The following is a 23,176-nucleotide window of genomic DNA, read 5'->3' as shown; positions in this document are numbered from 1 at the left end:
CGTAGGAGAGGCGTAGGTGCCTGTGTGTGTTTAGCTACGTGGCCAAGCTTTACAGCCCATTCTGTAATCTCTGCTACTGCACCAGCAGAGCAGCTGAAGGTTTTGCTGCTTAAAAGGTTGTTTGGACATCTCTGCTGCGTAACTGTAGTAGTTGGAATGTCACTCTTCACTGAATCTGTGCTCTGCACAACGAAACCTTTGACGTACTTGCACTTGTATGTAAGTGTGTACCTGTTGTATGGCTAATACTGGAAGCAGACATAGTTTTTTTCATTTTTCTTTTTTTTTCTTTGTAGGTGGTTTGTGAGACACTGGAAGCCCAGAAGCCCAGGGTGGATAAACTTGCTGAAGAAACAAAGGCTTTGGAGAAACATGCTGCTTCAGATATAAAAAAGATCTACACGCAAGAGTTCAAGCATGTGCAAGGACACTGGGACAAGTTAAAGATCAAGATTTCCAAAGATGTTAAACTACTGGAGGAAATTACATCCAAGTTGAAAATATTTGAGGTAAAATGAAAGGATTTTTTTGTTACATAACTCAGTTGTTTGAAAGCCCTTTCTTTCTCTGTGTTCCTGCGGGAGTCCAGATGATACTGATTGAGAAGTGAAGTGTTGATGTGCCACTACTCTGGCAGAAGCTGGAAGCATATATAGTGTATTTGTAGCAAGGTAGCAGAGGACTTTTAACATGCCCAGGTATTATTTTATCTTCTAATAGAATTACTTCTCACTTCAAATTTGCATTACTCCTCTTTCAATACCAGAAGCAAAGGCATACTAAAGTCAAGGGTATGTCAGCTGTGCTGTTGAAGGCTTGATCCCACCAAGGGCTGAGTGCTCTCTATTGTGGTTGGTGTCAGATGCCCAATGCTGTACTAGTTTGACATCTAAAATTGAAATTCCATACCTGCTACAGGTATGTGGGTTTTCTGTCAAGAGTAATAAAGAATTAGTACAGCCTGGTAAAAAAAGGAAGTAAAGAAAATGCTTAGGTATAGTGAGTTTTCCAGTTCCAACAGATGGCCTCTGAAGTGTCAGGAAGGAGAGTTAAAAAATTAAGATTAATCAGCACTCTTACATATTTTATTTATATATACACACACACGAGAAATCTTGCATGACAAAAAGTCCCAATGCGTTAAAAATAAAAGGATTAAAAGCAAGGGTATTTAAAGGGTGTTTAGATGTTTAACCCATTGATAAAGAGGGGAGAGATAAGTGCTTAAGTAACTTAGCCAAAGTTGACTCAGTATTTACTGGTTAGATGGGTTTCTTTGTGTTTGCTTTAAGTCCCTTCCCTAGACTATTTTTATTCCTCTGGGGAGAGGAAAAATGTAATGAAAACTAAATATATTATGATTTAGCCCATGGCAATTTTATTTGAGAGTTAAATAGGCACTAAGCATTCTTCAATATCAGCTTGAAAGTATAAGCTGATCAGAGCAGTATAAAAGCCCAAATATAGTGTCGTTTTTTCCCCCCAGAGAAGTGTTTAACTAGACTTTAAATAAGTTTCATATTATTTTCATTTTCATATTATATTTTAAACTTCAAAAAGAAGAAGGTGCTTTCAGAGATTTTTCTGTCTCTTGGGATGAAGGCATTAGCTAATATGCATTAGCTAACAGAAATCTGTATTTTCACATGCATTAAACATATTTTAATGTGTGGAATTATTTACATTCTTCTCCATTTAACAGTGTATGAATCACACAATTTATAAACATAAGCAACTTGCTGCATGCACCCTCTTCAGAACATTGGTGCCATGCATGCACACTTTTCCCCAAAAGTTTCTTTCAATCTTGCTCTCCCCTCCCTCTGAAGCAGAAAACTGTTCTTTTATTTGATAGTAGATTTGAACTTCAAACAAAGTGGTGTGTTTTCTTTTCTTGTTTTCTTTTCTTGTTTTCTTTTCTTGTTTTCTTTTCTTGTTTTCTTTTCTTGTTTTCTTTTCTTGTTTTCTTTTCTTGTTTTCTTTTCTTGTTTTCTTTTCTTGTTTTCTTTTCTTGTTTTCTTTTCTTGTTTTCTTTTCTTGTTTTCTTTTCTTGTTTTCTTTTCTTGTTTTCTTTTCTTGTTTTCTTTTCTCTTTTCTTTTCTCTTTTCTTTTCTCTTTTCTTTTCTCTTTTCTTTTCTCTTTTCTTTTCTCTTTTCTTTTCTCTTTTCTTTTCTCTTTTCTTTTCTCTTTTCTTTTCTCTTTTCTTTTCTCTTTTCTTTTCTCTTTTCTTTTCTCTTTTCTTTTCTCTTTTCTTTTCTCTTTTCTTTTCTCTTTTCTTTTCTCTTTTCTTTTCTCTTTTCTTTTCTCTTTTCTTTTCTCTTTTCTTTTCTCTTTTCTTTTCTCTTTTCTTTTCTCTTTTCTTTTCTCTTTTCTTTTCTCTTTTCTTTTCTCTTTTCTTTTCTCTTTTCTTTTCTCTTTTCTTTTCTCTTTTCTTTTCTCTTTTCTTTTCTCTTTTCTTTTCTCTTTTCTTTTCTCTTTTCTTTTCTCTTTTCTTTTCTCTTTTCTTTTCTCTTTTCTTTTCTCTTTTCTTTTCTCTTTTCTTTTCTCTTTTCTTTTCTTTTCTTTTCTCTTTTCTTTTCTCTTTTCTTTTCTTTTCTCTTTTCTTTTCTCTTTTCTTTTCTCTTTTCTTTTCTCTTTTCTTTTCTCTTTTCTTTTCTCTTTTCTTTTCTCTTTTCTTTTCTCTTTTCTTTTCTCTTTTCTTTTCTCTTTTCTTTTCTCTTTTCTTTTCTCTTTTCTTTTCTCTTTTCTTTTCTCTTTTCTTTTCTCTTTTCTTTTCTCTTTTCTTTTCTCTTTTCTTTTCTCTTTTCTTTTCTCTTTTCTTTTCTCTTTTCTTTTTTCTTTTTTTTTTTTCTTTTAAGCCAGACAGGATCTTTAATGTCTCCTCAAGTATAGACACATTTAAACTGAAATTTATATTAGTAAGGCCAGGTAATTGACTTATTGACTTGCATGATGTTGCAGTGAAGGTTGGACAAGCCGTTGCCGATTATGGTTCGGAAGTAGTAAAAGCCTCAAGTGTTTTTTCTTCTCCCCCCCCCCCCCCCCCCCCCCCCAAAACTGCAAACCTGGGAGAAGTCATAGTAGGGGTAACAGATTGTGACTGAATGATAATTACGAGCAGAGTGCACACCCATGCTCCCATGAAAAGTTTTACCTGGGGAAAAAGGCTGGAGGGAAAATCTTGCTCCTGCTTGTGAAGTGTTATTCACTAATTATTTTTTTCAGGACTTGAGCTGCTCCTAGCAGTGTGTGTGTGGGATGTGTGTGTATGAGTAGCATATGTAGGTATGGTCCAGTCCAGTCTAGGCTAGTGAACTTGTAAATAGGAGCCACAAACCAACATATGAATAGGAGGAGGAATTGCAGGTTTTCAGAGGAAAAAAGTGTATTTCTTTTATGTAACACATGTAATATTGTTAGGCTGCATTACCAGAAGCATAAAGAGAAAAGGTGTCTCAGCCACCCCCCGTCCCCCCTTAAAAAACATGTTCGGGATTATGTGTACTTGTGCACCTACATTTGAAAGAGTTTCTGCTTTTAGTCTGGTTCCTTCAAACCCATCCTTCTGTAGCTACTTGCCGCAGCCTGTGGGACGTGGAGCTGTGGAGGAGCTGATGCTGCTGGTCAGCGGGAGCTGACTGCCCAAAGTGAGCTGGCCTGTACAGGAGCCTAAAACAAATTAACTTCTAAGGCTTAGCCAAGCCCTTTGTGATTACTTTCCAGCAACCACCTTCTCATTAATTTTTCTCCTGACTTTGACCTAAATGTACAATATCCCACCATGTCTCATTCTCTTTCTGGTTACACTTATTAGTTACTTAGCATAACAGAATAAATATTCTGCATGTAAGCCTGCCTCAACGTCCTTTGTACAACAACTTTCTATCAGTCTTGTGATTCAAATGATTGCAGCTTTCCAGTTGCCTTGATTATCTGTAGCTATACTGAGCAAGACCTACTTACCTCACCAGTTTTAGAAGCATTTTTTTCTCCCTTAATTTCTTGTAAGTGCAGAACTCTTCTTTTTCTGCACTTGAATCATCTTCAGTTGAGTGGTCTGTACCTGCACCTACTTTCCTAAATCACAGCTTTAAATGCGTGAAGAATGGCTCCTGAAAACTGAAATTCTCTCTCATGTTTAACTGAGAGTAGGGTACACGTGCAGTATTAGCATGAAAGATTTTTATTTAATAATCAATTATTCAGGTTTTTTCAGCCAAAAGTGAAGTGCCCTGCTCTCCACAGCTGTCCAAAGTGGTGATGGTACCACCATGTATATGAAGTACACGCTGATGAAAGATGTGGATTTTTATGGGAGTTTTGAAGAGCTATGGAGAGCAGAGCATTGAAGCCATGCACTTTTGTATAGATCAGAGAACAGAATTTTGTCCTGAGCGAGATGTTAAAAACTTCCCTGTTACCTTAAAAAGAAGCTGGAAAAGAAATTAAAGCAGAAGAAACAATGGAAGTGATTATTAAATAATTAAAAATGGAAGAAATATGTAGTGGTGCTATCTGAAGAAATATGGGGCTTACAGTGGGGATGTTTTCTCACGAACTGAATTTTTAAGTACACAGTTCCTGTGTTTTCTAAATATTTCATAAAGCTGTCAGTGGATGGATAGCCATGTATTTATATTCTCTGATTTTTGCCCTTTGAAGGAGTGGTACTAATCTATACAGAGATTTTTGTAGTCTAGCACTGTATGAATAAAAATGAGAATGTGGAGCAAGTTGAATAAAAATGTTGTGGATGGCATTGGACAGATCAGGGTGGAACTTGCACCACAAGAAAGATTGATAAGGAAGACTAGGTATATGGTCCTGGTGCAGACACTGAATGGGTCAGTACTGGAGATGTGATTCCAGAGACACAAGATTAGTTTGGAGAATGGCTGGGTATGATCTTCTTGGTTAAGAGGGGAGATGAAGAGTCTGGCTATTAAAGGAAAAAAAAAATTAGAAATGGGGAGAAAAGGAAAAAAAAAAGAGTAAGTGAATGGCATCCCTTGGAGAACATGTGGTCATGTGCAGCTACACACAAGCATTTATTTTTAATGTTTCTTTTTTTGCTAATTCACCTTTAAAAATTGACATTTCCCAAACCAGCACTCCTCACATTTACGTTTTTGAAAATAAAGTATTCTCATTTTAACAGTGAGCAGACAGGTGAACAGTGCTTAAAATGTCCTTGTTAGTCTGATGAGCAAGTTGGTGGCAGATCTGCCTGTGGGTCCTGCCGCTCAGGTGGCCCTTCCGTAATTTGTGATGTGACAGAGGCTCCCCCAAGCTGACAACGTGCATTAGTGACATGATCTGTGTTTTACTGTGAGACTGTCTGTAACAATCATGTGATGGGAAAAGTAGACAAGGCTCATTTTATCAGTTTTGCATTTTGATTTTCTAGAAGAAAATTTCTGTCTCTTGTATTCTCTGTTATCATACCTCCTGTGTCTTTGATTATGTATCATCTTCAGTTCTTTTAAATCGACTGCATGGCTGTACATCATGTGGTTTTTCTAGGAGTGGACAAGTTAGAATTCAGCACATTTGATCTTTTTCCTGCCTGGAATAAATTTTAGAAACTGATCCAGTGTTTTAGTTCCTGTCTAAAAATTGTGAGCTCTTGTACATCAACAATGTATACTGGGTATACTGGGTATTTGACAATTGGTAATTATTTACCTGCGCAGTGCAGGAGCATTTATTTCATTAAACTTCTGTAGACTTGCCTTGTGATTCAGCAAGTTATTTAAATGTGTGCCTAACTTGAGTAATACCATTTAATTCACTTCAGCTACTTATGTAGGTAGCTTACTGTAAGCAAACTAAATTAGGTATATGCTAAAATGCCTTGTCAAATGGCAGCCTTTATAAATATGTATTTTTTTGCATTAAGCCATGGTTCACTGTTAAGCCTCCTGCGGTCTGTTTTTTGGAAAATGATTTTCAGGCTAATCAACTGCAGGAAGTTCCCCCAAAATGGAGAAGGAATGAAGAAAATGTCATGGCTTTGATCTCTAATGGTAGCATTGGCCTAAAAATAAAAATGATCTTAGTCTAATGGATTTTCATTAGTGCAGACATTTTTTTGAGAAGCAAGGTGTAACGTATTGATCTTGAAAGAACTGTTGTTGCAAGGTTGTTAAGGAAACAAAGTGTATGCTTTCCTTCTCGGTGTCATGCAGAGTAGAAGGTGAAGCTGATGAGCTTTGACTCAGCTTCTCAATAACAGTGCTCTGTGGTGACAATTGTGTTAAAAAGATGCCATCTATTAAAAAACCCAATCAAACAGTCCAAAAATGTTGATTAAAAAAAGTCCAACTATATTATTAAAAAATGACAATCACATAACTTAGTTGAACCAGGACAAGGAAAAACTTTCTCCCTGCTCTAACTTTTTGGTGGTTTTGTTCGTAAGGGTGATTGGGAACATCCACAATTGCATGGGAAGGAGATGACAACCCTCCTGTCTCCCTCCCCACCTACCTTATTGCAGGATATAAGGCAACTGCCAAATGTTAGGTCAGATAATTCTGAAATTGTGCATGTATTTACTTTTTTTCCCTGTGCTTTGCTGTAGTGAGTACAGTAGCTGCTATTGGCCTCGAACAGCTAGATTTTTTTTTTTTTTTTTTTAGTGGTTAGTCTAATCCTCTGTGGTATTTTCCTTATGCCTGTGTTTCTCTGTAGAGCAAATGGCTTTCCCAGCATAGCTTCTACCTGTCAAGTATGTTTAGCATTACCCCCTTCTCTTCTCCCCACATATATTTCTGTAGGGTCCTCTCTTTTCCTTGGAGTGCCATATGTCTCTCAAACGAGTCTGGTGGAAGCAGATGTACATGGTTTATGTCATTAGAAAATGTTGTTCCCAGCCTTCAGCCAGGTCCTTCATGTGAAGGGTAACCACATACTTCTGGAAGCTGCGCTTGCCTCCTTCTTTGATCCTGTGTTTCTGTGCGATAGATAGCCTGGAGCAGCGCAGTGTCAGTTAAATCATGCTGTGGCATGGATGGGAGAATATCACTGTTGTGAATTTAATTTTCATATAAATTTGAGAACAAAGAAATTGGGGAGAAAAAAAACCCCAAACAACCAAACCCAAAAATTAAACCAAAGGTGGTCTGATTCAAAACCAAGACAATGCTAGCAGCTTGTAGAATATTCTTTTGACACTGCTAGAAGTTGAAATGCAACAACCATACATTCTTCATCATGGCATTGTATCAACTCTTCATTACTATATTTGATTTAGGCTGATTCAAAAGTTGTTCAGAAGTGGATGAATGGTGTGAAAGACTTCTTAATGACAGAAAAGGCTGTTCAAGGAGATACCGAAGGTCTTCAAAGACAACTTGACCAGTGCACAGTGAGTTTTGCTCTTTTAAGGAATCTTTTGAAATAAATAATGACTAACATCTCTTCTTTATTATTTTGCATGTATTATTAAATATTGTCCATGGCATATTCCATAAAGCCTGCCAGAAGAATTGTCTTATCTTTCTTCAGGGCACTCTTTAATTGGTTCCTTGTGTGTAGCCATAATACTTTGTACTTTTCAAAGGTCTTCACCATATTTACAAATACTCATCTACGAGTTGACATTATTTCCTCTGAAAATGTTTATATATTTTTCCCAATTTTGTGATTAGGGAATTGAATCTGTGAGTGAAAAGTGCTTTCTGCATTAAACTCCCTAGGGCAATAAAAATAACAAGCAAATAACTCTTAGATTTAGAGTTTAACTCTAGGGTTTAGGAATTGTATGTGCCTTACAAGTAAGATTCCTTCCTAGCTAATGGCACATAATGATCACAAATAGGTAGAATTTCATCTTATAGTAAGTAATTACAGTGTACCTTCAAATGTTTGCTTCCAGAAGAAGAATACGAGTCTGAGGTATGCCAGAAACATCAGGGTATTCAAACTTGCGTTGTTCCAGTGTTGACATTTGGCATGTGAGAATGTTTGCGCTGTGTATGGCAAGCTGTATTTTGTTTTTTTAGTTGCATAGTTCTGATGTTTTGGGCCACTGAGGGATTGTTTTAAACAGTCTGGTATCGAACACAGCATCAATCTGCTTTTTTATTAAAGTTTCTCTGGAATAATTAAAAATTAAAAAATATTGGTATTCTATAAATTTATTTAATGTCTTGCTAAAGAAGATTCATTTTCTCTGATGTGTGCTCAGATGTTTGTCAATGAAATGGAGACAATTGAACCATCACTGAAGGAGATGAAAGAAGTGGAGTCTGCTTTAAGAGCTCAGCCTATTGCAAGCATAAATACTTGGGCAAAGTCTAGGCTAGTAGACTGCCAGACTCAGTGGGAGAAACTGAGCAAACAGGTGAGTTCTCCATACGTTGCTAGTGCTTGCTTGTTACTGCAGCTCTTTGTTTGGTTGTGTGGCATTGGTAGGATGGTGAAGAGGTAAAGCAGTGAAACAGTGGGACGAGTATGTTTTACTTGTTCCGCTGTCAAAGTTGCTGAAATCCAACTTGGCCCAGTGAATCCTTCAGAAGTGCAAATGCTAGGGGATACCTGTGCAACAGTAGTTTTGTTTGAATACATGCACTTCTCGGTACCTAACTGGAAAGAGCACAGTGAACTCTTTAATTGTTTGTAACTAAAAATTAATTTGTTCACTTTGCCTTATGCTGCTCTTTCTAGGGTGGGTGGGAGGGAAGTCTGACCTTTTTGTCCTGTTGTTCCTGAAATCTGGAATATTATTCTGCCCCGTGTAATTTCTGCCTGCTTCCAAGCACCTTTAAAAAAATAAATGGCTATAAATAGACTACCACTTCAGTCTGGTGTATTTGGTTGTTTCTTTTGGGTGGAAGCTTTCTGCTGTCTGTAGAAACATATTTCTTTAGTTGCAATGCCTGGGGAGGATCTGTGTTGGAGAACCTTGCTGTTGATATAGCATCCAGATTGCCTGGGCTGTGGAAAGAAGTGAGGCCTGAAGGGTGTTTTAGTGCTCTGTATAAAGATATGATACTAAATATATGATACTTGTGATCAGAAGAGGGTTTTTTCCCCTCTTTTTCCAGGGCTTGTTACCAGTTTACATGCAATGAGAAAAAAAGGTCATTTTCCTCCTTCCTTCACCTCTAGATTTTGTTGATTTGCTAAAAAGGAATCATGAGTTCATGTATGTGTGTAAAAGTAGAAGTCTTTAGTTAATTAAAAAGGCCTGAAAATGTTTTGGTAGTAAAATGTTTTAACAAAGACTTGTGGTTTTTCACATATACAAGGACATTTAAGTAACAAAACTGCTGTTTCTTTTTCCACCTTGGATTCTAGATCGTTAGTCAGAAAAATCGCCTGTCTGAAAGTCAGGAAAAAGCTGTAAATCTGAAGAAGGATTTGGCAGAGATGCAAGAATGGATGACCCAAGCTGAAGAAGAATATTTGGAGAAAGATTTTGAATACAAGTCCCCTGAAGAGCTAGAGAATGCGGTGGAGGAAATGAAGGTCAGGAATACCAGGTCATTGTAGAGACCTGATTAAAGAGAAACAAAACTTAATGGCTTTGGGGGTTGACCTTTTGTGAAATTATTATCTGTGTGGAAAGGAGCTCAGGTCATGACAAAATTAGTGGTATTTTTCAGCTTTGCTTTGTGGAATTTTTGTTTTTAAAGTACAAACTATAAAAGCAGATGTTCTATTTGGCCACGAGGGGTAGGGATTTCATAATGAATAGCAGCTTGCCCAGCTGTTGAGCCAGGCTTGCTATGTATAGCATATTAAATACTAAGAAAATGGAAACTTACTGCAGGAGACGAAACTTGAGAAAGAAAGAAAAGGTGATATTATACCTGTCTAAATTAGCAGTTGTGAAAACGTATTCTTCTGCTTCTAGCTGTTGGGCTTCAGTTTCTTGTCCCCTAGATATAGTAACTCCACATTTAGAAAAGCAGTTTAGAACAGTTCTGTTGTAAGGTTATCTTGTGTTCCTCATCTGTTGCAAACAGTGATGCTGGTCCCTGCTTCTCTAATTTTGGGACTGGTGACCAATAAAATGGAGAGGAAGGAGCTATTTTTGTCTCATTATAAATTACCAGTTGAATAGATAATTTTCTTGGATGTATGTACAGAGTAAACAATAATTCTCTCTGCTTTTAAATCTGAGAGTTCAGGCATATCTTCACAAATGTTTTGACTTGTATGCACGTTATTTAAATGAGTCTCCACTACACTGTTACTCGATGGAGCATAAAATAAATTTTTTTTCTCCCTTACAAGTGCTTTGACAAATCTATTTGAAGTTTTGAATTGTTCTTTTTGAAGGGGCTTTCTGAAGCAGTCTTTAACAAGTGTTTTAATTTATTCATGTCCTTTGAAGCCACTTGAGATCACATAGTATGACAGCCTGCTGAACACAAGCCAAGAAGAGAAAGAACCCTCTTTTCATTGGCAAATCTGGGAGACTTTGAGCACATTTACCTTTGTCAAATCCAGATTATATTCTGTACTTTTAAATTTGGCAGATGGTTCAGTGAGCCAATAAGCTTACTGTAACACTTGCATATCTTCTTCCATTGCTGTAAGAATATTATGCTGGGACTACTTTTAAGACTGGGAAAGAACACTCTCTGTATATTTGACCAGGAGCATTTTTGCATAAGGTCTTGAAAAACTTTTGAGCTTGCCTAATTCTGCTCTCATTTGAACAGGGAGTGGAACTCCTGCTGACATTTGAAGGAGCAGGTTTAAGATGAGGCTAGGTGGCTTTTGATAATCCTGCCATAAAATAATATGTTCCCCAGATTTTCCATTCTTTGCCCTTCCATTAACTGGCATTTTTTTTTGATTGCCTTACATTTAGAAGACATCTCGAACAATATGTGCAACAATAATGCTGTCGTGTACTAAATTCTACCATAAAGTGCAGTGCCTTATATATCAGAGGTACTTCAACTTCATAAAACTGTCCTTGAAACCTGAAAAGAAAGAGAGATGGGACAATCTCTATTTCTGGAGCCTTCTAGTTGTCTCAACAGAGACAGGCTCAGATTGGTCTGCATGATCTGTCTCCCAGCTGTCCTGCTTCCTGAATTCTGGTTAGGGCAAAATTCGACAACTAATAATACGCTTTCTCCGGGCCTGTGTGCTGGGAGTTTTACTGTGCTTATCCTGTATATTTGTTACCAAGCTCCTCTGAGTGCAGTTGGGTTGAAGGAATTCTTCTGGTTGTCCTTTCTGCATGTTCCTCTAGCACACCCAACAGCTGTGGGAGAGGTTCCAACTTTGTAGTTGCACGTGTCCTGGGTAATTATGTCATCTTTCCTGGACAACTTTGGGAGATAGTTACTGAGCTCTGAGGCTCATAATTCTGTAAATTCACCCTACCTTTTTCTCCCCGATATGCTTGTTTTTAGCAAACCTCTATTTGTTTTTTCTGGTTCATTTATCTTTTTCATATCTGTATGCTAGCGTATAAATAGCACTGAACTTAATCTTTTTTGCTTTGAGTCATGGATTTTTTAATGAACGAACCATAAATGGTAAATATGTCTGTATGTTTAATAAAATAGGATTTTTCAACGCTTACTAACGTAATCTGAATTCCATGCAGGTTAGTACCATATTTTGTTGTGCTCAAACCCAAGAATACTTTGGCAGCAACATTTCCAAGGTTAAACTGCTGATCTTTGGTTTGAGTGGTGAATAGCTGACTGTATGGCAATTGAGGGCTGATCGTATAATACATTTCTTTGGGCAGAGAGCAAAGGAGGATGTGTTGCAGAAAGAGGTGCGGGTGAAGATTCTCAGAGACAACATCAAGATGCTGGCTGCCAAAGTGCCGTCTAGCGGTCAGGACCTGGCGACTGAGCTGAACGTTGTGCTGGAGAACTACCAGCTACTGTGCAATCGCATCCGGGGGAAATGCCACACTTTAGAGGTAAGAATGATAGTTCTCAGCTTAGTAAAACGGAGGCACGTGGCACAAGAGGAATGGAGAAAGGACACTGAAAGTCCAGTTTTGTCACTGAAACCATTAGCTTCAGCATATACGCATTTTGGTGTGGCTCCTTTCCAAGATTACTTTGCCTTGAGATGACATCCTTGGAATCCTTGAGACACCATCTAACTTTGCTTTTATAATCTGTGTTGTAATCAACACTTGTGCAAATAAGTAACCTTGTCTCACAGCTCTGTTATTCATCCATGCGTCTTCCAAAATGACAAAAAAGCTTCTTGAAGATTAAATGAAATACGATGATAATTAGAACATGTTGATTATAGTTTGGGGTAGGTTGTATATGTCCTATCTTTCAAGAGGAGTGGATGCGTTTTGTTACATTCTTAAATCGTTATAAGAATCTGGATGTCAGTGATAATTTCAGCGTGAGTTTAGAGACTTGTATGTGTATTTTGCATATTTCTTTTTATCTTGCTGCTATAGTTACAGGTTTTTGTGTCTAGAACTTACTGTGCCATGGCATGTTTTTGAATATTTTCTACTTGCCTATTTTAGTTGAATAGCTTAGAAACATAATTTCTTTAAGCTGCTCATAGGGTATATGAGCTATGCCTGGCATTCTAGGCTAATTTATGTTTTTTCTATTGCTCCTAGGAGGTGTGGTCCTGTTGGATTGAGCTGCTTCAGTATCTTGATTTAGAAACAGCTTGGCTAAACAATCTGGAGGAAAGGGTGCAAATGACAGAAAATCTGCCAGATAAGTTGGATGCTGTCAATGACGCTCTTGAGGTATTGTAGTCATTCTATCGGATTGGTAACCTTTCAGATAGCTTCGTTTAAAAAAACATAAATTCTGCACTTCAGTAGAATACTGAAATGTGTTGAACATTCTGATTCTTCAAGTTAAATGAACATATTACTCTGAACCTGGTATAGATATTTTTAAGATCCTCCATGAAAAGCTGAATTTTGCTGTACATGATTGTGCTGTACTGATAAATTGTGTATGATAAATTCTGTATGATAAATTGTATGCTCTCCCCTGTCCTGTGTAAATTGATTATATCCTTCCAGCACTATAGTATGAAATGATGTGAATAGGCGAGAAGTGCTGTGAAGTTTAATTATCTAAAGCAAAATGACCACTGTATTTGCCTTGTGCCATCATGGATTAAGCCATAACTAATTCATGCTTTTAGAGCACTCTCAAGACATTTGAAGTATAAAACTTCTGTTCATGCAGCCAGATTTCCACCTCTGAAAATGCAGTAATATTCGGTGTCTTGACCTTTAAAACTTTCTCTGCTAATTAGTCCCTGGAATCAGTCCTGCGTCATCCAGCTGATAATCGAACCCAGATTCGGGAACTTGGGCAGACACTGATTGATGGAGGGATTCTTGATGATATCATCAGTGAAAAATTGGAGGCTTTCAATGCCCGCTATGAGGACTTGAGTCACTTGGTAAGAATTTGGGGCAGGGTTGAAGTAGACTGGGTTTTTCAGCTCAATGGTCTGAAATGATTTCTGTTAGATAGCTGAATTCATAGATGCAGGGCTGCAATACAGGAAAAGAGGAAAAACCTTCACAATGTTGTCAGCTGTTTTCAATTTGGAATAATGCCCTAAGAGCAAGATGTTTTATTTTTTTCCCCTGACTTGAGTCAGGTTTTGTTTTGCACACTTTGCACACCCTTGCACTGTGGGGACACCCTGGTATTTTTCCAGGTAATTTTGACAAAAAGGCAATTCCAATCTCAAGGGGGACAGTTCAATAACTAAGGTTAATATTCCCTTCCTACTGCCATAAATACTGGTGAGCTGCTCACTAACTGTAAAAATGAAACAGCTAGGAAGAAGTCACACTGAAATAGGGAACAGAAGGAAAACATAAAACATTCTTCTCATTCCCCATCTATTATGTTGTCCCCTTCCTCTTCTCATACGTTAATCTTTTCTAGATTTAATAAGTAGAGGAAGACTAGCTGTATTTCAGGTTGCATAAATTTGTAATTTGTGTTCTGTATCCTGGTAATACAGGACCCTGCCAAATTGTAAGATGGGAGTTTTTTTCTGTCACTGCCAAAGTGCAGTCATAGAGGGAATTTCAGTTCATCCTCATTACAGTGAGCAACATGAATGCAGTGCCCTCAGCTGGGGGCTACGTGCTGTCATTTAAGTTAGCATTCACCATTGTAAAGTACTGTTACAACAGTACTTTATTGCCATATAAAAACTGTCTGCTTTGGCAGCTGCAGCGCTGACACACTGGTCTGTTGACAACTTTCCACATCTGTGTGTGTGTACGTATCACCCGCTGGTCTGTGCATGTGTTGATAGTGGGGAATTTCAGATGAACTTAGAAGTTTTGCTGTTGAACGGAGAGGCAATGGAGGGAAGGAACTGTGAACCTCTGTTTTCACACTGTAACAGAAAAAGTTTATTGTTTTGAAAGAAAATGTGCAAGTTTACAAATCAAACAATATTGATCTGTAGTGTATTACAAAGTCCCTGATTCCCATTGAATAGCTAGTTTTTGAAACCAGTATGTTTTTTTTAATTCCTGAGGTGATAGGAGAGTACCCTGTTTTCACTATCCTGTATATCTAACAGCAGAACTCTCCTTCTATGCCACTGTTTGTCAGTTACTGGTATGAATCACAGCAGGTTTCAAAAATTGCTGCCTTCTAGCACTCACTTTTGCTCTTTTTTAGACAGTCGTCCTGGCACAGGATTTTTTGGGTCTCCCCCACCTTGTTTTGAGAAAGTTTAATATAATTCGTATTGAATTACTGCTCCATATTGTCTTACCTTTCTGTCCCACTCAGGCGGTGAGCCGGCAGATCGCCTTGGAACAGCAGCTTCAGACCATGCGAGAAACTGACCACATGCTGCAGGTCTTGCAGGAAAACTTAGCAGAGCTGGATAGACAGCTGACATCTTACCTGACTGATAGGGTAGATGCCTTTCAGATGCCCCAGGAGGCCCAGGTATTCCAGTATAGCTTTTCACTACAAAACATTTTGAAATACCTCAGGATAGTGCTCAACCTAGACTTAGACTTAATTCATTTCAGTAGGCTTCAGCTGATGTACTAGGTGATATTTTTTGTAATCTGGATTTTTTTTCCTGTTTTAAAAAGGTTGTATCGATAACAATCTTAACAGCTTTCAATTTAGCAAGCTGTCATCAGAGCCAGAATATTTAAAATAAACCTGGTAGTGTTTAACTTTTACAGAGTGGATTTACTTCTGGTGGGTAGTAGGTGGTAAGCAAGTTCCTCTTCCCCTGTTTGCAAGTACTTTTGTAACATTTTTTTTTCCTGTTTCCATGATGTGGCAGAAAATTCAAGCTGAGATTGCAGCTCATGAATCCACCTTAGAGGAGCTCAAGAAAAGTGCTCGCTCTTTCCCTCCTGCTTCTCCTGAATGCCGGTCTCCCCGTGGTGGAACTCAGCTGGATGCTTTGCAGGTAAAAATATGAGAGTCGCACTAAGAATTTAAATGTGAAGAGTTTCTGGTTTTCAATTAGACACTGCTGTTGTCAGCCTATAAATTGCTTAGTGTGGTCAACCAAACCTCAGAAGTAAATAGTATATGCTTTTACATGCTTTCATTAGGATACAAGCAGCACTAGATGAATTGAATAAGGAAGTTTAAATTTCGTAAGTATCATGGGATAAATGCTGAAAGTCAGAAAGTCTCTGTATTTTAGTAGAATGGATATTTTGAAAGTGCATGATACAGAATTATAGCTCTCTTGCACCTCAGGTGGAGATTAGGAATAGGTGATGGAATTTGGCTTGGCAAATAGTGCTGCCACGTATCCTGAGTTGTGATGGTGAGACTCACCACATGAGAGGTGAGTTAGAATCTGCGAGGGGAGATGCTTTAAATGTTATTTTTTGAAGTGCAGATATTAATTTAAAACAATATTTTAATATAATATTCATTAAACAGAGAAAACTCCGTGAAGTATCTACAAAGTATCAGCTTTTCCAGAAACCAGCCAATTTTGAGCAGCGCATGTTGGATTGCAAGCGGGTGTTGGATGGTGTAAAAGCAGAACTTCATGTCTTGGATGTGAAGGATACTGACCCAGATGTAATCCAAACTCATCTGGACAGGTGCATGGTAAGTATGCATGTTCTTAACTCATGCTTGGGGATGTTTCTTTCTTGTGTGATTCTTCTTGCCTAAACCCTCTCCTGAGGAAATTTTGCTTAAAGTCCTGATGGAACTGTTACAACTCTTTGCAAAATGCCAACAGAACAATTGATAACTAAAAACCTCTAATTCTTCTGGGTGAGAATGTGGACATAAAAGTAGTGGATTGTTGATCACAGATGTGGTGGAACAGCTGAGTTTTTATCAACTCCCTTCCCTGGCTCATCCTTGTGTTACGGACAAGCATCACTCCAGGGGCAAGTTTGCTTGGTTCTTAGTATTTGAACAAAACAAATACTATACATAAGATCAAGTACAGATCACAATGTTAGCCTTGCCACATGTGGTGATGTTATGGAGTAAACACTACTAAATTGTTGGGATAATTTTTTTGGGGGGTGAAAATTAAAACTCGAATAAAATATGGAACATCAGGAGTTTGAAATCTTCTTGGCAGACATTGCTCTTAATCCATAGCTCAGAGTTTAAGTGCAATCTGATGGTCAGGTCCTCAAATGAAGCAAAGTCTGAAAATCTGCACTACAAATTGATCACCAATATACACATTTGTGTTTTTAGAAACTCTATAAAACCCTCAGTGAGGTTAAGTTGGAGGTTGAAACGGTCATCAAGACAGGAAGGCAAATTGTACAGAAACAGCAGACAGATAATCCCAAAGGGATGGATGAACAACTGACAGCATTGAAATTTCTTTACAATGACTTGGGGGCACAGGTAAGAAAAACATGAACATTTGTCTGCATATAAATTCCCTTCTTTTTTGTTTTGAGGTGAGATGCTGTTTTAAGTTAGATTCTGAAGCTGATACTGTGTAGGCTAGTTGCTACATGCAGGAGCAATCAATTGAGAGATTAAAGATTACGTATAACAGTCCTGTAGTTCTGCAAGACCCCTGTGCTCACAGAGTGTTCCTGAAAGGGAGGTAGCCTTGAAGAAAGAAAGGTTCACAGAGCTTTCATCATTTTGGCAAAGCTGGCCTGCTATTCATTGAAGTCTTTAAGCACTGTTGTACTTTCTCTTGTCTGTAAACCAGCCTGCAAGATAATTTACTATCAGATTGTCATATGAGAAGTTTGAGTCAATGTAAAGTTTTTAGGAGGTATCATGATGGTTTCTAATCGTAATCCATCTAAAGGGTTGCTCTCAGTATGAAATAGAAAATGCAGGCAAACCTGTATTTCCCATGAACTGCATTAAATATTGATTTGAGTAATTTTCTTAGTAGTTGAATAGTTAGTTATCCAAGTGATGTTTAAAAATGGTTAAACCCTTAGGGGGCAGGGGGGGAACAGGGGATTCTTTTCCTACCTAAATTAACACAGAAGTCCAAGCGGACTCATGCCCGTTCAGTGCTCTGTGAATGAAGCTGTAGGTAAGTGGCCAGATTACATTGGAATATCTTGAAATGGGCCCTAGGAAATATTTTATTGTTGTAAAGTGGAGAACATTCATGAACGTGTGGATTCTAGTGGAACCTGTACATCTATAACCCAGAAAGCATGTAGACAAGAAATTGGGAAAGGATAGAAAGGCAGAGCTATTTGCAGTATAATGTTATGATTTTGTTTGTGTCTGAATTTAGTTTTTTAGATCTTCAAAGAGTGCATTATTTTGAATAAATACATGCAAACTCTAAGCTTGAGACAGAGGGCAATTTTTTGAAGTCTCAATTGGTTCTGACTGCTATGGTTGGATTTATTCTCAAGTGTGTGTTGAAGTTTGACCAGACTAATTTTGTAGCCAGTATGAAATAGAATTGATTATACTGCAGCAAAAGTCAAATTTTATATTAACTTTACTGAGATGTTTTCAAGGGTAGAGTAGATTTTCAGTGAAATTTTTCTTTACAGCTTTCTGCTAGCAGGTCTATCAAAATACAAAAAGGAACTGAATTTCACCTGTGTGAGTGACTGACTGGATTCTATATCCCCTTGAGTTTCAGTTAAAGGATCATAATAAACACAGTTTAGACATCAATTTGGTTATTACTAGCTATAAATAAGTTGGTATGCAGGTTTCTTTGTCTCCTTTAAGTGTATCTTAGTTTAAAATTATTCTAGTTTTATATATTCTGCTTTGTATAATAAGATGCAGATGTTTATAAAAAATTTTTCTTTTCAGGGTTCTTCTCTAATGCAAGACCATCTTAAGATGCAAGGATTTTATATATTCGGGTGGATATTTTAGCTGGCTAGCACTTTCGTTTTTGCCATCTTTTAAAATCTAATTTTTTTTTTTTTTTTTTTGTAGGTGACGGAAGGAAAACAAGACCTCGAAAGAGCATCCCAGCTGGCACGCAAAATGAGGAAAGAGGCTGCCTCTTTGTCAGAGTGGCTAGCTACCACTGAGGCTGAGCTTGTGCAGAAGTCCACTTCAGAGAGCTTGCTTTCTGATCTAGATTCAGAAATTGCCTGGGCCAAAGTAAGCACGCTCTAAATATCTGTAGAACAAATTTTTAACATTATGGCAATACTATGTAGAAGTGGCTGTGAATTTAAATCCCTGTAACTTGTTCCTAAATCTCTTACATCATGAAATATTAGTCGATTGAGTAGATCATATTCAGTACCTTACTGAGTCTGATCTGTTTCATCTCAGGCATCTTGCCTCAAACTTAAATGGCCAGTGAGATATTAAAGATACTACTATATATTTGGTATTAATAGGTATTTAGGTGACTTACTGTATGTCTAACATAGTTCATAAGTATAATATTCTTAATTATCAGCAAATATAATTTTGGGCTGGGTGAAATATTTTACTAGTAAAGCAAACTGAAAGTTCATTGACATTTTTAATGAAAAATTGAGTTTGTAACTTTTCATTGAAACAGCTTTGTCTTCAAAATTGTGACTTTGCAAAACAAAAAGCTCCTGTAATTCCTTATTTTCTTTCATCTATAAATTGGAACTTTTCGTGGAAGCAGGCAAATGTGTTATAATTATTCTGAAAGTATCTATTTTCTCACACTGTAGAAACTTGTATAGCTAATAGCTGGAGTTAGCAACAAGTGTCACTGGATACAGTTCAGCAATACTGATCTTTCCAATCGTTGTTTTCTGTCACCTTTACTTTTGGAATAAGTCTGTGTACAATCTTAAAACCTGAAAACTTACAAAATTACAAAAACATCTAATTATAACTTGTTCTCAGCCATTTCACTCAGGATTAGCAATTATTAGCACTACAGTGGTGTGGCAGTATCCCTAAGATTTCTTTCCAAACAAGCTTGTAAATACTTATTGAAGTATACTTACTATACATTTGTAAGCAATGCAAAAAGTTCATGAACTCTTACGCTGCACCACCAGGAGGACAAGCCCTTTATGTTGCATGCCAAGTTGTCCTTCCCATCTTAAGGTTTTCTAGAGGCAATTTTAAAATGTAGTAACATGAGTATTTCTGTCTCCAAGATAATAAGTTATGATAAAATAATAAATTATTTACTTCATGGATAATAAGATGTTCAAGGAGCTCCAGACACTAGCTGTGATTAACTGCATTCTTCCACACACTGTACACTGACACTAAAGAGCTTTCTAAATAGCCAGATGTTATCAATAATAATCGGTGATCTTGTATGGCAAGAGGCGCTATTTTCCACATGGAAACCATATACTGATATTCAAGAGATGACACATTACTTAATTTGTACGTCAGTATGCATTCTTTCAAAGAAGGTGATTTTGGTTTTTTTTAGATTAAAAAAACCTATTTAAAATCAGAGATAACTTGAAAAAAAAATACTAGAGCTAAAGATACATATATTTACATATCTACATATAGATAATATAGCAACAGGGCTTCTGTAATAAGTAGCAAGTGAATTGAACGTATGCAGTAATGGGTGGTGGTGGTACTCAAAAAAAACATTCAGCCTTGGCCTACCACTTTTCTCATTGTTGCCAACTGTAAAAGTACTTTAATGGGGAAAGATACAGAGAAATCTGAAGTGTCCTTTGAAAATTGCGTTTTCTGTGGTGCTTGACAGTGCAGAAAAGAACCTTTTAAAATTGGACCTATAATGTGATGTGATGCATTTGCTTTACCTACATAATGAAAAGGAACTGTGAAGATATTATAAAACAACAAAACAAAAAGGTCTCAAGCTAAGTTATTCAGGACACTTACGTGCATTGAGCTCTCGCTTGCTCTTTCTGGAAAAAAAAAAAAGAGATCACTATCTGGAGAGAGTGAGTATAAACAGAAGGTGATTCTACTTGGTTTGAATTTTCTCAAGTGTAGATCATCTATGATACTATCTGTTTCTTGTGGAGGTAAAAATCTGGCTCCTTTGCCCTTCTGATTGGGAGCAGTGTGCAGTGTTAATGGCTCCTCTTGTTTCAGAATGTGCTGAGAGAGCTGGAGAGGAGGAAACCTGATCTGAAGAGCATCACAGAAAGCTGCACTGCACTCCAGGCTCTGGTGGAAGGGAGTGAGACTTCCTTGGAGGAGAAGCTGTGTGTCCTTAATGCTGGCTGGAGCAGAGTTCGGACCTGGACTGAGGACTGGTGTGACACCTTGTTGGTAAGTTGCACGCGTGAGAAATATTCAGGGTGGTTCTCCATTCACACCCTTGGAGCAGTTGCAGTTTTTACTTGTCTCACTTCACTGTGATGTGAAGCTTCCACGGTGCCTCATGGACTTAAAGGAATGCAGAATCAATATCTGGTTACTCTGTGACGTCTTGGAGGGGCGATTCATGAGGTTACATACAATGATGAAAACGGGAAACTGTTTTGCAAGTGTTTTGGATGTGCTGATAGGCATTGGTGCCATGCGCTTGGTAGTAGTGCCTATTGCTCAGTGGGAAGAAGATGAAAAAGCAGAATCTGGATGTGAGAGTGATGAAACTATGTAAATATCTATGTAAATATAAGGCAGGCAGTTAACTTGACCTAGTGGGAATAACCTACTTAGTTGTAGAGAATAAAACTAGGTTTAACTTTTTTTTTCTTTTGACTTTCTCTTTCTCCTGGCTTCAGTGCTAGGACTCTTTTCCGGGTTCTTACTCTCCCTAGACGTTGTGGTGTAATTCTTCTTTTCTGCAGAAAATCCAGCATATGTTTACTGAACACCTTTCACACATCTGTTGTTTTAACCTCTTTAGCTTTCCTTTCTCCCCTCCTTTTATGTGCCATCACATTACATTTTTAATCTTTTGTCCTTACTTACAAATTTATCTCCTTGTACCTCTTCCCTGTTAATGTTTTATCGCTTTCTCTTTTGCTACACGAATAATGCTAGCCTTTTGTATCCGCTTGTTATTTAGCTCCTAATACAATTCTTACTACCCTAGTGCATAGGATTAACATTCTAAACTATCCTCAAACGGGGCATCTACCATTGCACATAAATTGAGTGGGTTATGGGGCATACAAGCATTCATAAAAGTAGTAGTGGGTTTACTCATTAACTGGTAGTAGCTGATTCTGCCAGATTAAAATGACGGGAAAAAACCTACCAGGAAGGGTTGTTTGTTTCATAACAAGTTCATTAGAGCCCAGAAACTTGTGTTTTCTATGTAACTTTCTATAAGCACATGAATTTATTAATATAAGTAGAAAACAAAAGGAACTAGCCCAAAAAGATTGGTTTCCATGAGACTGCTGTGTATGCTGCTCTTTATTCAGCCTGAAAGAAACCTCTGTGCCAGGTCCAGCATGAACAGACTGTTTTTGTGTTGATAGATTTCCTCGAGACTCAGATGATGGCTCTTTAATGGACAATTGATAACTTCCTAATGGTGTTGAGCAAAGCACTTGGGACCCTCTGTCAGCCTATTGCTCTTTCGGACAGCCCGTAACTGCAAGTGTTTAAGAGTATGCCAACTCAGAGTTGAGGCCAACAGCATCTGTTTGGCTGAGTAAATGGAAGACTAAGCGTATTATACAGCCTAAAGCTGCAAATTTTGCTAAATGAACGTGAAACAGTCTATATTTGATGCTAGTATCGAGACCGATGTTTTCAGATAGTTAAGGTATTTCTGTGTTGTTCAGCTAGTTCTGACAATCCACCTTCACAAACCGCTGATATGGGCTGAAATTGTGGAAACTTTGGTGTATACCTAAATGGTGAGCCCTGTGCATCCTGTCCAGTGCCTGTTGCAGGTTGTACTGTTTGTTTCATGATCCAATGATATCCATGTTAGGACTAGTCAGGTAGTTTACCCTTATTTGTAAATGCTGTAAGGATGATCCACAACTAAAAATCTTCTAAGTTATGTTCATGTCTGGTGATGAGTGTTGTCCTTGTGCTGACTTTGTTAGGTTAAATTGTTCTTTCACTAGAAGATACAAGTTTCTGTATGTTGATATAGAGAGCAATCATAGGCCTCCTCTCTCTCTTTCCTCCCCTCCCTTTATTAGTCTAAAATATCAAAGCTTAGCTACCCTTTTTTTGGGCAAGAAGCTCTGTGCTTAAGCAGGATGGTGCTTCTCTGAATCCAGTAGCTTTGTTTTGTCACACAGAATAATGTGGTGGTGTTTCTGTCTGTGGCACCTAATGTTGCAATTTCTGACTACGTATGAAAGCAGACCTAATTAACATGTCTACAATGTGGTGACGTTGTATGAAATATTTTCATATAATCAGTAAAATATCAAAATTTGACTATTATAATTTGTAGGTTTTGGTGTAATCCCCTTTCAATTAAAAAAAAAAAATCAACAACAACCACACATAATACGTTCTGTTGTATCTGCTGGTGAATTGAAAAAATTGTGGGTTTTCTGGTCGACTGAGATGTTGTGGTTTGGCTGTAGTATTGTAATACATTGTCTGTCTTTATTTAGTTGGACAAACCACCTCAGCTATTTCTGTTTCCATTTCTGTGAATTGGGAACAATAATATCAAAGGGTCTAGAATGAAAATTGAATTCTTGTAAATACTTATTGAAAGTGAAAGGTACAATCTAATTTTCAGTGTTCCTTTCCAAGGTGTATCCATAACACTTTATTCCACTGATCTCCTTTTTACTCATAATGGTTGTTCTGGCAGGGTTTTTTTTCTGGTGTGTGGTGTTTTGTGTGGGTGTTTTTGGGTTTTGTGTTGGGTTTTTTTG

General features: G+C 37.5%; 2 protein-coding genes across 7 annotated transcripts in view; both read left to right on the top strand.

The window, feature by feature from the left end:
* The window catches only part of LOC142081221 (utrophin-like), a 103,334-nt gene extending 102,816 nt beyond the window's left edge, over positions 1–518 (top strand). Inside the window, exon 20 of the mRNA XM_075147912.1 lies at positions 297–518. Coding sequence (XP_075004013.1) covers positions 297–518 — 222 coding nt within the window. The remainder of the gene's footprint in view (positions 1–296) is intronic.
* UTRN (utrophin) overlaps positions 139–23,176 on the top strand; it is a 275,914-nt gene continuing 252,876 nt past the window's right edge. For 4 of the 6 annotated variants that reach the window (XM_075146239.1, XM_075146238.1, XM_075146237.1 and 1 more), the window contains exons 1-13: positions 139–509; positions 7,256–7,369; positions 8,192–8,347; positions 9,304–9,474; positions 11,726–11,905; positions 12,581–12,715; positions 13,240–13,389; positions 14,754–14,915; positions 15,268–15,396; positions 15,885–16,058; positions 16,671–16,826; positions 18,363–18,533; positions 20,460–20,639. In XM_075146239.1, the coding sequence (XP_075002340.1) occupies positions 7,283–7,369; positions 8,192–8,347; positions 9,304–9,474; positions 11,726–11,905; positions 12,581–12,715; positions 13,240–13,389; positions 14,754–14,915; positions 15,268–15,396; positions 15,885–16,058; positions 16,671–16,826; positions 18,363–18,533; positions 20,460–20,639 (1,851 nt within the window). In that variant the 5' untranslated portion in view covers positions 139–509; positions 7,256–7,282. The remainder of the gene's footprint in view (positions 510–7,255; positions 7,370–8,191; positions 8,348–9,303; positions 9,475–11,725; positions 11,906–12,580; positions 12,716–13,239; positions 13,390–14,753; positions 14,916–15,267; positions 15,397–15,884; positions 16,059–16,670; positions 16,827–18,362; positions 18,534–20,459; positions 20,640–23,176) is intronic. The other 2 variants (XM_075146236.1, XM_075146235.1) reach the window with 1 other exon arrangement.

Source organism: Calonectris borealis, chromosome 3 (genome assembly GCF_964195595.1).
Source record: "Calonectris borealis chromosome 3, bCalBor7.hap1.2, whole genome shotgun sequence".
Classification (NCBI taxonomy): domain Eukaryota; kingdom Metazoa; phylum Chordata; class Aves; order Procellariiformes; family Procellariidae; genus Calonectris; species Calonectris borealis.
The sequence above is the reverse complement of the archived record's forward strand: the minus strand, read 5'-3'. Positions and strand labels throughout refer to the sequence as shown.